This window comes from Dipodomys spectabilis, unplaced genomic scaffold, assembly GCF_019054845.1.
Source record: "Dipodomys spectabilis isolate Male_0828 unplaced genomic scaffold, ASM1905484v1 ptg000288l, whole genome shotgun sequence".
Lineage (NCBI taxonomy): Eukaryota > Metazoa > Chordata > Mammalia > Rodentia > Heteromyidae > Dipodomys > Dipodomys spectabilis.
The window spans coordinates 7,447,938-7,463,497 of NW_024870965.1; the positions used below are offsets into that span (position 1 = coordinate 7,447,938).

General features: G+C 42.8%; 1 protein-coding gene across 5 annotated transcripts in view; it reads left to right on the forward strand.

Annotated features, from left to right (window-relative positions):
• Cdc42bpa (CDC42 binding protein kinase alpha) overlaps window positions 1–15,560 on the forward strand; it is a 195,290-nt gene that overhangs the window by 155,894 nt on the left and 23,836 nt on the right. For all 5 annotated transcript variants that reach the window (XM_042701156.1, XM_042701152.1, XM_042701153.1 and 2 more), the window contains 7 exons: window positions 1,867–1,972; window positions 5,357–5,493; window positions 6,121–6,260; window positions 9,186–9,267; window positions 11,841–12,057; window positions 13,339–13,401; window positions 14,361–14,954. In XM_042701156.1, the coding sequence (XP_042557090.1) occupies window positions 1,867–1,972; window positions 5,357–5,493; window positions 6,121–6,260; window positions 9,186–9,267; window positions 11,841–12,057; window positions 13,339–13,401; window positions 14,361–14,954 (1,339 nt within the window). The remainder of the gene's footprint in view (window positions 1–1,866; window positions 1,973–5,356; window positions 5,494–6,120; window positions 6,261–9,185; window positions 9,268–11,840; window positions 12,058–13,338; window positions 13,402–14,360; window positions 14,955–15,560) is intronic.

Below are 15,560 nucleotides of genomic sequence, written 5' to 3' on the forward strand. Positions count from 1 at the left end.
ACACAGGAATGAAAAAAGAGAAGGCAAACATAACTATGTGTTCAATTGTCTCAAGTCTTTCCACAGGCTCACCATTTATAAGCTAAATTTGGGTAGAGTCCACCTGGAGATTTTTCCTTGGAGTCTCATGTAGCTGTGATTAGTGGGTTGTAGAAGTTTCCACTGGGCTGATGTTTCTTTCCAGGGTAGGCCGTTGATGTTGGTGTTGATAGGCTTGCACCAACCTCCGTCAGGGCTGTCTCAGTCTTACATGTAGCTAATTCTCCCAGAGTCTCTAGCCTGGCTTAAAGCAAAAAGTGTAATGAAAATCAGCACAATCATGTTCATTGCAGCATTATTTACCATAGATAAGATAAGGAACCAACCCAAGTTGCCTCTCAGGAGATGACTGGATCAAGAAAACGTGGTATATATACACAGTGGAATTCTGTGCTTCCATCAGAAAGAATGACATCACCCATTCATAAGGAAATGGAAAGACTTGGAAAAAATTCATTAAGCAAAAGCAAGCCAGACCCAAAGAAACACAGGCTGCATGGTTTCCCTCATTTGTAATAACTAGAATGTGTCTAGGATATTCTTGGTAGAGGATCACAATAGCTCAGTAGCTATGTGCATATGAACATACAAAGTGATGCTTATCAAAATGACTCCAAGAAATGGAAACGAGGTTTCTTTTTAGTGTGCTGTTTGCAGTTATTTATTTTTTCTTTCTTTTTTCCTTTGGTTTATTTCCTGTTGTCATTGTTACTTATTTTGGTATCCTTTGTCTTGTACGTAAGTTTACCTGATTTGGGGAAGGAAAGGAGAATCACAGAAACAGTGGGACAAAGGGTGAACCAATACAACAGTGATACTCATTAGACACTGTTTTGGAAATGAACTTTACAACTTGGGTGGCAGGAATGGGAGAAAATGAGGGGGGGAGGGGGTTGACATTGTCCAAAAAGAAATGTACTCATTACCTTACTTGTGTAATTATAGCCCCTCTGTACATCACCTGTACAATAAAATTTCAAAAATAAAATCCAGTGCAAAAAAAAGGAAAAATAGACAATAAAGCAAAGTAGGCCAGGCCTGGTAGCTCATGCCTGTAATTCCAGGTATTTGGGAGACAGAGTTCTCCCAAGTTTGAGGACAGCCCAGGCAAAAAACTAGCAAGACCCTATCTCAACAAGCCAGATATAGTGTACGCTTGTAATCCCAGCTATGTAGGAGACAAGGAAGACTGCAGTCCAAGGTGAACCCAGACAAAAAAAGTGTGAGCCTATCAGAGAATAAATCTGAGAAGGCTAGGGACCTGGCTCAAGTAGCAGAGGAAGGAAGCATGAGGTCCGAGCTCATAAAATACTTTCTTTGACATGTACCTTGAAGTCACATGTGAAATTGGAGTAGAAGAGAACTTTTTCTAGCCACTTCTTTGAATTTCAAGGCTATCACTAATTCTCATTGATTCAAAATTACCACGTGTAAAAATTTAGGTCTTCACTTAGACTTCCCAGATTTTTGTTCCTTTTCTTCTCTTCTGGCTGTTCTCTGAAGCAAGACCCAAAAAGCTACAGTTTATATTCTTTACCAATGATATTCAAAAGGAATTATCATTTAGCTTAAATCATTTTAGCATAGTTCATCTCGGTGTTGCCAAATAAACATATTAAAGGGCATAGAGTATAAGATGTTGTGAAAAAATGGAAATGCTTCTATTAAAGAAGTACATTCTAGGGCTCAGTGGTAAAGCACCTGCCTAGCAAGTATAGCACCCTGGATTGGTCTCTAGCACCAAAAAGAAAAGAAAAAACATCCTGTAATGCGGTGTGGCCTAGGACTAATATTATATATCTTTTCTTATGTCAATTTGTTTTACAGCGCAAGACTCATCAGTTTTTTGTGAAGTCTTTCACAACACCCACCAAGTGCCATCAGTGCACCTCTTTGATGGTGGGTTTGATGAGACAAGGCTGTGCGTGTGAAGGTAAGGACAGAAAGGAAGAAGAAGCAACTTGCTTGGTCTTCCTAACATTTGTTGCCTCATTTGTGATCCTTTCAAACACAACAAAATGTAGCTTGTTTTCTTTGCCATTGCTTTTATCTGGAGAACAAGAATTAATAAACTGAGCACCCTGCTAACATGTCTGTTGAATGTTGGAGAAGCTAGACTGTTGCTCCCTAGAAACACTTTTCAAAGGAGGTGTAGACTTCATTCATCTTTGTTTTATTATTTGGGTGAATCTGTGGTCCCCTAAGCCATTAGCATCTGAAACAGAAAACATGAAAATTATCCTTGGACCTGTTTATTTTTTAAGTAGTATTATAAAGGAGACAAAATTATCAATATCTGCCACTTTATCTCAAAAGACAGTTGACTCCTAGTGTCAACAGCAGAGATTTAGTCTGTCTATTCATTGATTCACATGTCTTGTGTTTATGGTGCATGCTTGGTCTGGGGTACAGTGGTAAATGTGCAAGAGAGACGAGAGAGAGAGAGAGGAGCCTCAAAGAACTCACATTCTGGAGAAAGAGAGAAAAGATCAAGGATTATTGAAACTAAAAACAAGGAATATTTGTTTGGGCACCATTTTGTTTCCTAGGACCTCTAAAAAGGAAAATAATCAACACTATGTTGGGATATATTATTTGTTAGTTTATCAAACGAGATTTGCCACTACAAAACCAGCTAATCTGTTATTTATAGGTCCAACATGAAAAATAAGAAAATAGCTGCTGATTCAAATTCTAATACTAGTTTCCATTTGTTAGCTCTTGTATTGGAAGGGACTAAAAAGGGAATGTTGTCATCCCATCAGATGCTTGTTCTCCCTTAGTATTTGCATCTGGTGTGTATTAACTACTTTGAAAAAAGAGTAAATTAATAGTAGCATCTATAGTAAATGCATTTTATGTGTGATTAGTTCTCACAGCTAAAGTAGAAAATCCAGATTCTGCTATCTCATTAGATACATGCATGTATCTATCTGGTCTGGCCAGGAGTGAAATCCTGGATAGAAGTAGCCTTGTCTAGAGAGCACAGGTTTGAGAAGGGTGAAGACAAGGACTGAGCCTTGGAGAGTATAGATGGCAAGACAGCAGAATAACCTCAAAGGAAGTAGCCACTATCAAGGACCAGGAGAGTATAGCTGAAACCAGAGAAAGAATTTGTGTAGGTGTCTAGTTTTATCTCATGTTGATCCTTAGCTAGTTCTTGAATGTCTTTATAATTTGCTTATCAGAAAGAATCTTAGACAACCACCTAACTCCATGGTAGGAGTGGGGGGGGGGGGCAGTGGGGCTTCAACTCAGGACCTTGCATGCTTGTTTAGCAATTTTTTAATCACAGCTGGTCCGCTACCACTTGACCCACACCTCCAGACTGGCTCTTTTGCTGGTTAGTCTCAAGGCCTTTCTGCCCGGGCTGGCTCTGAACCTTCATCTTTAGCTATCAGCCTCCTGAGTGGCTAGGATTGTAGGCATGAACCACTGATGCCCAGCTCATAGCAGGATGTTTTTTTAGCTCTTTTAAAGCCATTTTATCTTCTTCCCTATTTTTTTTTTCAGATTTTTGATGCTTATCTTAAGTCATGGGGACATTAGACTGTCTCTAGCCTTTGTATGACAGGTTTTTGTAAATGTTGTGGTAATGTGGTTACATTCTGCCATTTTTATTTCTTCCTAGTTGCTTGGAATTAGATACAATATATGAGCACATTTTTGTCATTTTCACTGCCCTTGGAGGTGAAACTTTTATTTACCAGTATAACAGGTTATAATTTATTAGACATCTCATTTAAAAATGAATTCAAGGTTAGAAGTGTGGCTTCAGAACACAGCAGAGCAAGTGGGTGAAACAAGCATGCAGGTGCAGACGCCCGGTTCCAAACTCTGATGCCAACCGAAAGGAAGGTGAATGAAGACGTTTGGATAGCTTTTTTCAGTATTACACCATACTGCCTCCCTGCTGGTTGTGCAGTGAGCACTGGATGTGGATGCGTTCTCAGCGCCTTTGGTTCCTCTTATTTTCCCAGTGTTTGTGCAGGAGCCAGCTTTGTAGTGGGGATTATAATCTTAAATCCTGCCAACAAGCCTTTTTGTTTTAAATATTTTAACCTTTAATTTTTCATCAACCCAAGTGTCAATAAAACCTGACTTTCATTAGAATCTCAAGCTTACCATGTGAACCAAATAGAGGGATTATGCAGTAGTACTGGTAGGAAGACATGCAGACTCAGAACTGCACTCATGGGGTTTGAACCCTGGCACTGCTGCTTCTGAGCTCTGGCCCTGAGCAAGGCATGTGCGCCATGGGGATAATAATTGTATCTCTCCTCCTTGTCTCAGAAACATTCTTCAAATGTCCAATGAAATTAACTCTGTTCTATACCTAATTTAAGAATTATAGAAGGGCCGGGCGCCGGTGGCTCATGCCTGTAATCCTAGCTACTCAGGAGGCTGAGATCTGAGAATCGAGGTTCAAAGCCAGCCCGGGCAGAAAAGACCGTGAGACTCCTATCTCCAATAAACCACTAGAAAACCGGAAGTGGCGCTGTAGCTCAAGTGGTAGAGCGCTCGCCTTGAGCTGAAGAGCTGAGGGACAGCGCCCAGGCCCAGAGTTCAAGCCCCATGACCAACAAAAAAAAAAAAAAAAGAATTATAGAAGGTTATAACTCCAAAATTATGCTGTTTAGCTCTTTCTAATCATTAAAATTTTAATTTTAAAAAACTTGCCAGATGTGGCAAAGGTATCAGAAGTTTAATGTTTACCAGTGACTCTCAAGGAAAGTTTCTGGTAGATCCAAACTACTATAGGGTAAAGAGCTAGTGAACTCCTGAAGGTCCTTCATTAGGAATTATTTTTCAAGGTTAGATAGTCGTTACTCATTTGCTTCTCACTTTGATCCCTAATGTTAACAGAAAACTAATGCTACAAAATTGTTAAAGATTTTTCGTCACTTGTTATTGAGATTCTTACTGGTAAGCAGTGAATCAGTTTCCCAAATGTTTCCCAGTTGTTCAAAAGAAAATAAGGACCGGGTGCTGGTGGCTCATGCCTGTAATCCTAGCTACTCAGGAGGCTGAGATCTGAGGATCATAGTTAAGCCAGCCTGGGCAGGAAAGTCCACTAGACTCTTAATCTCCAGGTAGCCATCAGAAAACCAGAAGTGAAGCTCTAAGTGGTAGAGAACTAACCTTGAGTAGAAAACCTCAGGGAAAGTGCCGAGGCCCTGAGTTCAAGCCCCATGACTGGCCAAATATAAAATTAAAATTAAAAAAAATTCATCTAGAATAGCACTGTGTATGAAGTGAATTCTGTTGTTGTTGTTAAAATGAATTCTCAGTGAACGTATCTTTTTTCTTCCAAAAGTATGTGGCTTCTCATGTCACATAACTTGTGTAAACAAAGCTCCAACTGCCTGTCCAGTTCCTCCTGAGCAGACAAAAGGTCCCCTGGGCATAGATCCACAAAAAGGAGTGGGAACAGCCTATGAAGGCCACGTCAGGGTGAGTATCATGGAGAATAAGGAGAATTGAGTCCCTCTGAGTTGCTTTTATGAGCATCCTACTTGATAGAAAGTCAGATGAATAAAATTCAACTAAATAATCTTATTTCATCCAAAGTAATTACCCTTTACTTGGAAATAAATTCTAAAACAATGCATACATCTCTGTATGTTCCCTGTCTTGTAGTGAACAGATACTGAAATTGCCTTAAAGAAATTTTGGCCACTGGCCTTGCTCAAGAGGTGAAATGTGGATAAGAGGAGAGAATATCAAGACACAGTCTTGGTGTTTTGGGTAATATTTATAATGTGAGCTGACTTTCATCATATCAAATTTTCCTCATGCTATTTAGAAAAAAAAACATAGATAATATTTTAATGAATTATTAGGGTTCAATTGGTACCTTGAACCTTTCAGTCAGAGGCCAAGTCCTTCAGTATTTGAAGAGCATGTTACCGCTTTTCCCTCGTTAGTGATTGTGTCCCACCTGCTGCTTCACTACCCAGTGTACTGGACTTCGAACTTGGATACATTACCTTGAGGTTTTCCCCTACATTGCCTCAGGGACTAAAGAGGCTCCTGTGACATTCTCATTTGAATTGTGTCTTTGTCTGTCACAAAACTAAGATCCCTAAGCCAGCGGGAGTGAAGAAAGGATGGCAGAGAGCTCTGGCTGTGGTCTGTGATTTCAAACTCTTTCTGTATGATATCGCTGAAGGAAAAGCCTCTCAACCCAGCGTGGTCATCAGTCAGGTGATCGACATGAGGTAAGCCTGGGAGGCACTGTGAGTTGCTGGGCATAGGACAAGAATGCTTTTGAACTTTCTTGTATGTAATCTAGCTCTGTGTTGGTTTTCTACTATAACCTCATAAGTAGCAGGAAGTAAGGAGTAGCTTTGGACAAGCTGATATGTGGGTTTGGGTACTCTTCAGATCATCATCAAAAGTCGGGTAGAATGGTTCAGTGCGAGGAAGGGAAGTGAAGCTCAGGCAAGCTCTCGGAAAACATACTGAAAACAGGAGCCGTTTGAGTCAGAATCTCTTCGATTTTTCTCTTCGATTTTCATTTTCCAGATTGTTCCCCATCCCTGGGAGTGCCCTCCTTTCCTTCTAACTCCAGGGCTGTCCCAGAGAAGTCTCCCTCCCTCCCACAGCATCAGCTGCCACCTCTGCAGAGACAACTCCTCATGCCTTCAGTTCAGAAATGACCACCCATCACTCAGAACTCACACTCATGCCCATGCCCACACTGCTGTTTCACACCTGCAGGCCAACCATGTTATCCTCCCACCAAATACAGAATATGAAAGGATCCGTGCCAGAAACACAGCCAGGAAACCTGGCAGAGGGAAAACTGGCTAAGGGACTGAGCATTTTAAAAGGCGGGAAGGTGAAAAGGCCCAAGAGTCTCTAAGACCAACCTGGCAACAGTGAGACCTCTGTCCCTTAGAAAAATGAAAGTGAAGGAGAGAGAAGGATCCAAGATAAGACAAGGATGTCTTTAAGACTGAGGGAATGAAGATACCAGTACCAAAAGTAAAAAAGTTATGGAGAATAAGTTACACATAGGAAGTCTGTTTGAGACGTTGCAAGGACAAGAGAAGGTCAGATGAGCAGGCTTGAGCACATGTCTGGTTTATTTGGGAAGAGAAGAGGCTCCACTTTGCAGTGGAGTTCAAGTCTCAGTTCTACATGGAGTTCTTCAGCCCTTGCTTCTTTGGGCTAGCCAGTGATTATTTCTGTCACATGTATGATGTGCCAACTGTTTATTGTTCATTGTTTTAAGTGGTAAGTCACTTAAGATCTATTACTGTAGGGGAAAACAATTTTTTAACATTTAATTTGGGTGTTTTAAGCAATTAAGTTATGAGGATTTCTTCCCATGTGCTGTTTAGTTGCATGAGTAAAACCACACACAAACGCACATGCATGGCCAGGCATCAGTGGCTCATGCCTGTAATCTTTTTTTTTTTTTTGGGGGGGGGGGGCGGGGAGGTCTGGTCGTGGGGCCCGAACTCTGGCCTGAGTGCTGCCCCTCAGCTCTTCAGCACAAGGCTAGCGCTCTTCCACTTGAGCCACAGCGCCACTTTCGGGTTTTTTCTTTTTGCTTATGTGGTGCTGAGGAATCGAACCCAGGGCCTCATGCATGCAAGGGAAGTGCTCTACCACTGAGCCACCTTCCCAGCCCCTCATGCCTGTAATCTTATCTACTAGGTGGCTAAGATCTGAAGATCATGGTTTGAAGCCATCCTAGGTGGAAAAGTCCATGAGATTCCTATCTCCAATTAACCAGCAAAAAGCCTGAAGTGGAGCTGTATCTCAAGTGGTGGTGCAATAGCCTTGAGCAAAAAAGCTCACGGTCTGCGGGAGCCTACCGGCAATGAAAGGGAATCCTGATTTAGGGGGCGAGGATGCAGAAGAATAAAGACATAAGACAAAGGATGGGGTCAGGAGGTCTGCAGCTCAAGACTGAAGCAGCGTTTATTTTTAACTTTCCCTAATATATACTATTAGAAGTCAAGCGGTAACATAAGGTTACAGTAGTCCAGAAAAACAAGGAAAATTTCAGTAAAAACAGAGTGCAGTAAAAACAGGACAAGGTCAACTGGTAGAAAGTAAAACAAACTCTGCAGACATAGCAAAGCAATCCCGGGCACCTGGTGTTTTTTAAGTAAGCCAGCTCCTTGTACATGCCTTCAAGTAGCACCAGGGTTAAGATGACCTTTAAACTTTACAGTCTGCTCCCAACAAATGTCAGTGCTCAGGCCCTGAGTCTAAGCCCTAGGACTAGAACCCACATATGCGCACGCGCCCGCACACACACACACACACACGCGTGCGCGCGCACACACACACGTGCGCGCGCACACACACGTGCGCACGCGCGCGTGCACACACACACACGCGCGCGTACGCACACACACGCACACACACACACACGTGCGTGCGCGCGCACACACACACACATGCGTGCGCGCACACACACACGTGCGCACACACACACACACACACGTGCGCGCACACACGCGCGCGCGCGCGCGCGTGCACACACACACACGCGTGCGCGCACACACCACACACACGCGCGCGCGTGCACACACACACGCGCGTGCGCGCGCGGCGTGCGCGCACACACACGTGCGCACGCACACACACACACGTGCGCACGCGCACACACACACACGTGCGCGCGCACACACAGACACACGCACACACACACGTGCGCACGCGCGCGTGCACACACACACACGCGCGCGTACGCACACACACGCACACACACACACGTGCGTGCACGCGCACACACACACACGCACGCGCGTGCACACACACACACACGCGTGCGCGCACACACCACACACACGCGCGCGCGTGCACACACACACACGCGCGTGCGCGCACGCGCGCACACACACACACGTGCGCACACACACGCACACACACACGTGCGCGCGCGCACACACACACACACGTGCGCACGCGCACACACACACGTGCGCGCACGCACACACACACACGTGTGCGCACACACACACGCACACACACACGTGTGCACACACGCACGCGCGCACACACGCGCGTGTGCACACACACACGTGCGCGCGCACACACGCGTGCACACACACACACACGCGTGTGCACACACACACACAGCCACTTGTCCCAACTTCTGATGTTTCACCCTTTTTTTCCAGAGATGAAGAATTTTCTGTGAGTTCAGTCCTGGCCTCTGATGTGATTCATGCAAGTCGAAAAGATATACCCTGTATATTTAGGGTAAGTATGTGTTATAATTTGAGAATTTAAATTGTTTTTGGCTTGGTTTTGTTCTTCTGTGGTACTGGTATTTGAACTCAGGTCCCTGAGTAGGTAGGTGCTCTGTTGCTTGAGCCATAGCCCTAGCCCCTTTTTTGTTCTGGTTATTTTTGAGAGAGGTCTCCCTTTTTGCCTGGACTGTGATTGTCTTATTTGCACTTCCCACCATAACTAGGCTGGCAGGTGTGTTCTGACATGCCAGCCTTTTTGTTGAGGTGAGAGGCTTATGAACTTTTTCCTCTAGGCTGTACTAGAACTTGGGGTCCTTTGGATCTCAACCTCTCCTACATAAGTAGGCTGACAAATTTGTCACATTTGACAGAGATCATTTGCGATGGAGTCCTGAAAACTTTCTGCCCAGGCTGGTCTTAAATCACCATCTTCCTAATCTCTCTCTCCTCTGAGTAGGTAGCACTGCAGGTGTGACTAGCTGAATTATTTTGTTTGTAAGAATATGTTTTGCAACCGGGCACTGGTGGCTTACATCTATAATCCTAACTACTCAGGAGGCTGAGATCTGAGGATTGTGGTTCAAAGACAGCCCAGGCGGGAAAGTCCATGAGACTCTTATCTCCAATAAACCACTAGAAAACTGGAAGTGGTGGTGTGGCTCAAGTGGTAGAGCACTCGCCTTGAGCTGAAGAGCTCAGGGACAGTGCCCAGGCCTAGAGTTCAAGCCCCATGACCGACCAAAAAAAAAGAATATGTTTTGCTTCTCCAGATAAATCAATGTACTGGGAATAAAACAGATCTTACGGGGCTGGAAAGGTGGCTCAGTGGTAGAGTGCTTGCCTTGCAAGCCTGAGGCCCTGGGTTTGATTCCTCAGTGCCATATAAGCAAAAAAAAAAAAAAAAAAGCCGGAAGTGGCGCTGTGGTTCAAGTGGTAGAGCGCTAGCCTTGAGCTGAAGAGCTGAGGGACAGCGCCCAGGCCCAGAGTTCAGGCCCCACGACCGGACCCAAAAAAAAAAACAACAGATCTTACATTCCTTTATATATTCCATATCTCCTAGTACTTGAGTATATAGAAAGTTAGTGCTAAGTGTAAGTTAAGAAATGCCAGTAGAAAGTGTAAATATGTGACTTCTAAAGTATATTTTCCTGTTAGCTCATATTTTTGAATCCCAGTTTAGTTTTTAGATAAATACTCCTTTGAGGACAATTGGATAAATGTGAAGTTTTTCGAGTTTAAAAAAAGTTTCTGTAAACTCATTTTAAAAATTGTGATCCTGCTATTTTGCTTTGTAACAACTATTTCAAGACTTAGTAGCTCAGGGCAAGAGTGCTTTTGCATTCTTCACCAGTCTGCTGGTTGGCTGCCCAATTACTGAGGTGTGGGCTGAGGTCACACCTGTGGCTGCATTCAGTTCATTTGGTACTAGAAAATCCAAATGACTGTACTCTTTAATCTGCTGTCTTGGTGTCAGCTGGGGGGACCTCCCTCAGTTTTCTTTTGTGGACCCTCTCTGTGGTCTTTTAACTATCTGAAAGTCTGACTGGCTCCTTCAAGAGAGCTAAAATAGCTTCCAGGCTTTGTAAGAACTAGGCCCAAACATGTCCCTTAGGTAGTGTGTTGCTCAAAGGAAATCATAAGATTTAAGGGGAGGAGAAATAGACCCACTTCTTGATAAGAGTGGAATTGTGGACAGGCTATTTACCTAAATGTAATCTTGGCATGGTGAGTTAATACAGAAGAGATTTTTTTCAGCTTCTCTATTTTTCTGACTGCCCTGATTACCATTTGTCTACTCATCTTCTGTTGAAGGAAATTAGTAAACCTTAGGTTCATCTCAGTTCTCATACTATTAGTCTCTCTCCTCCCTCCACATCCAGGAGGGAGGGGAACCATGTCGTTTGTTTCTGAGGCTTGACAGAGACTTCCGATGTAAATTTTAAAGCTGTTCTGATTGTGACTACTCCTTAATGATAGTGGGAGCTATTGTTGTAAAGGAACAAAGTAAATATATATGAGCATTCCTGACCGCTGCACAGTGTGGGACTCCATGTTCTATGCACTCTTTACCAGTATCCCCTTTTCTCATATACTAGATGAGAATGTAAGATAGCAGTTCCTATCTGATGAAGACCTTAAGGGAGTTAGATGAGTAAACACTTCGAAAAGTGCTGAGGGGCTGGGAAGGTGGCTCAGTGGTAGAGCGCATGCCTTGCATGCCTGAGACCCTGGGTTCGATTCCCCAGCACCACATAAGCAAAAAGAAAAAAAAAAAAAAGAAAGAAAAGAAAAGTGCTGAGAGGTCATACTGGCGCTTAGTAGTTGTAAAGAGTATGTGTAATTTCTTGGGATTGTGTTCTGGTGCTAATGTAGTGTTCTTATTATAATTGGAAAGCTAAAACAACACTAACGTTTTGAATGGTATCCCTTTTTGCCTTGTCATGAAAACTAGGGAATGGCTAGACTTTGCTGAAGGTATCATTGAACGAATGCACATTGTTTTGGTGATGCTAAACCACTTGGATAACCTGAACTAGCACTCAGGATCTGTTTTCTAACACCGTGAATGTTGAATTGTTGCAGGTCACAGCTTCCCAGCTCTCAGCATCTAACAACAAATGTTCCATCCTGCTGCTGGCAGATAGTGAGAATGAGAAGAGCAAGTGGGTGGGAGTGCTCAGTGAATTGCACAAGATTTTGAAGAAAAATAAATTCAGAGACCGTTCTGTCTATGTTCCCAAAGAGGCCTATGACAGCACACTCCCCCTCATCAAAACAACCCAGGCTGCTGCAATCATAGGTGGGAATTTAGAACATTTCTCATACCGTCATAATGGTTCACTGATCCGCCTTATGAGTTGGAACTGCCTTTGTCTAGGAGTCCCTCTGGCCTGACAGAGTGCCTGGTGCATTCCAGACCTTGGTACATGTTCATTCTGTGTCCCTGTTTAGCAGCAAACAGTTACAAGTATATTTTCTTCTGAGAAAGCAACTGAGCTAAAACTAATTAATTAACCTATTTAAATATTTCCTACTTGTATGAACTAGAACACATTAATTTGTTAGAGTGTAAGTTTCATCTGTCACACATAAATACTGAGTACCTTGCCCAGGTTTTCAAGAAGCTTGAAAAGCACGACACACACACACACACACACACACACACGTAGCACAGTGAAGAGGCATTTAAAATGCTCGAATTAGTAAATTGTGGCTTCAGCACACAGAGGTTTAAGTTCTGACATCCAGTTCTTTGTTACTGGCCAATCAGTACTGAAAAGCTTAATGAGTGTTATTCAAAGCCTTTGGCTATCTTTCCCTCTGCAAGCAGCACAAGGAAATGGACTTGGGGCACTAGCAAGTGAGGTTTCTAAGTTCTTAATCAGTTACTTAGGAAACATTTACTGCTTTTGACATGTATTGGAATCCTGGGACTTACACTCAGGGCCTGGTTGCTGTCCTTGAGCTTTTTTGTCCCAGGCTTGTGCACTTGAGTCATAGCTCCATTTTCTTCTTTTTGGTGGTTGATTTGAGGTAAGAGTTTCATGGACTTTCCTGTCCAGACTGGCTTCAAATCAAAATCCTTAGATCTCAACCTCCTGAGTAGGTAGGATTACAGATGTGAGCCACTGGTGCCTGACAATAGATTTCTTTAAAAATAATTATTGTGTTTGAAAAGGCCTGACATGTTTATCACTTTAATCTGAAATGTAACTTAATAGTGTAAGCTGTTAGATGTTTTTTTGTTTTTTATTTTTTTGGTTGGTCATAGGGCTTGAACTCTGGGCTTGGGCACTCAAGGTGAGTGCTCTACCACTTGAGCCACAGTGCCACTTCCTGTTTTCTGGTGGTTTATTGGATATAAGAGTCTCATGGACTTTCATGCCTGGGCTGGCTTTGAACCGTGATCCTCAGATCTCAGCCTCCTGAGTAGCTAGGATTACAGGCATGAGCCACCAGAGCCTGGCTATTTTTTAAATTTTTATTCTTCCACCAACTTTTCTTATTTGGTTTATTCTGCTGGCTTTACATGATTTTTTTTTTAACTATTAAATATGTTTCCATCTTGTGTCCTACACAGATCATGAAAGAATAGCTTTGGGAAATGAAGAAGGGTTATTTGTTGTTCATGTCACCAAAGATGGTAAGAAAAAAATCCAATTATGGTAGAGCGATTTTAAGTCATGTTAGAAAATTCTTGAGATTAAGTTAAAGAGCAGGATTTTGTGTGAGTCATTCTATAACTGAAATGTTCTGGGCATAATTTGATTGCTAAATCAAGTGATTTTTTAAAAAAAAAACTATAAAATAACCTAAGTTCTAAAACTTTTAACTGTATCATCTACTTGTGCATTTTAATTTACCATGTTGCTATGTGACCCAGATTGCATTTCTGCATTTTTAATCAGTTATTCAGTAAACGTTTATTTCTTTTGATATGTGCTCGTGCACATACACATGTGCATGTACTCATGCCTACTCTAGGGCTTAAACTCAGGGCTTGGGTGCTATCCCTGAGCTTTTTTCACCCAAGGCTAGTACACTTGGTTGCACTAAAATACAAATAAAATACAACTTGATTTTCCCATTGTTTCATAAGTATGTAACAGCTATTAAAATAGGTTACATTTGTTTGAAATTCCCTCCTAGAGAGAAATTAGATGGTGAGTGAAATAAAGAGGAAAGCAATTTAGTTTAGTATTCATGAATAAAGTATTCTAAGTTCTATCTTTCTTTCAGGTTAGATTATGAGAAAAAAAATGTCACTTAAATCTGGCTAGTTTGTTAGCCATAGAAACGCTTCAGGAGCCCCAAGTGAAATTCCCTAGAATTTAGTGCCAGGAAACATGTTTTCCTGGAAGATCTGACTTACTCCTGCTCAAGAACGCTGCCTTAGCCTTCCAGGGGTCAGTGCTAAATGAATGCCTACAGCCAGTGAGGGAAATGCTCTCTTTGTCCTCTTGATTTCTAATTTTTTCTTCTATGTATGTCTGTGTGTGTTTATTGTAAGTGCATGCATATCCTTTTGTCTAAAATTGAAACACCTCAGCGGATAACCACTTTGAAACCATTTTGCCTTTGATTTGTTATTTCTGTGTGTAGAAATTATTAGAGTTGGTGACAATAAGAAGATTCATCAGATTGAACTCATTCCAAACGAGCAGCTTGTTGCTGTGATCTCAGGACGAAATCGTCATGTGCGGCTCTTTCCTATGTCGGCTTTGGATGGGCGAGAGACAGATTTTTATAAGCTGGCAGAAACTAAAGGGTGTCAGACTATAACTGCTGGAAGAGTGCGCCATGGGGCTCTGACATGCCTGTGTGTGGCCATGAAAAGGCAGGTCCTCTGCTATGAGCTGTCTCAGAGCAAGACACGCCACAGAAAGTTTAAGGAACTTCAAGTTCCATATACTGTCCAGTGGATGGCAGTCTTCAGTGAACAACTCTGTGTGGGATTCCAGTCAGGATTTCTCAGATATCCTTTGAATGGAGACGGAGGGCCCTGCAGTCTGCTTCATTCAAATGACCACACACTGTCATTTCTAACACACCAGCCAATGGATGCTCTCTGCGCGGTTGAGATCTCCAGTAAAGAATACCTGCTGTGTTTTAACAGCATTGGGATATACACCGACTGCCAGGGGCGGAGATCCCGACAGCAGGAGTTGATGTGGCCCGCAAATCCTTCCTCGTGTTGTAAGATTCTTGCTTTCTTTAACAACGGTTTTTATAAACTGTTATTATAAAGGTGATGTGCAGAGGTGGTTACAGTCATATAAGTCAAGTAGAGAGTACGTTTTGTTTTGTTTTGTTTTGTTTTGTTTTGTTTTGGGGGGCGGGGGGGTTAAGTCAGTTGTGGGGCTTGAACTCTGGGCCTCAGTACTGTCCCTCAGCTCTTCAGCTCAAGACCAGCGCTCGATCACTTTAGCCACAGCGCCAATTCTGGTTTTCTGGTAGTTAATTAGAGAAGAGTCTCATGGACTTTCCTGCCCGGGCTGGCTCTGAACCATGATCCTCAGATCTCAGCCTCCTGAGTAGCTAGGATTACAGGCGTGAGCCACCAGCACCCCGCTTACTTTTTTTTTTTTTTTTAAACAATGTCATCCCTTCCTTGCTCTCTCCCAGGAGATTCTTTATCTTTGCTCTTCCTTCCTTTTTACTTCTACTTCAAGTAAATGTAGTCATTGTTATTTATTTGTTTGTTTTGCCAGTCCTGGGGCTTGAACTTCATGTGGGTGGTGCTGTCCCTGAGCTTTTTTTTTCCTCATAGCTGGTGCACTACCACTTGAGCCACCCCTTCAC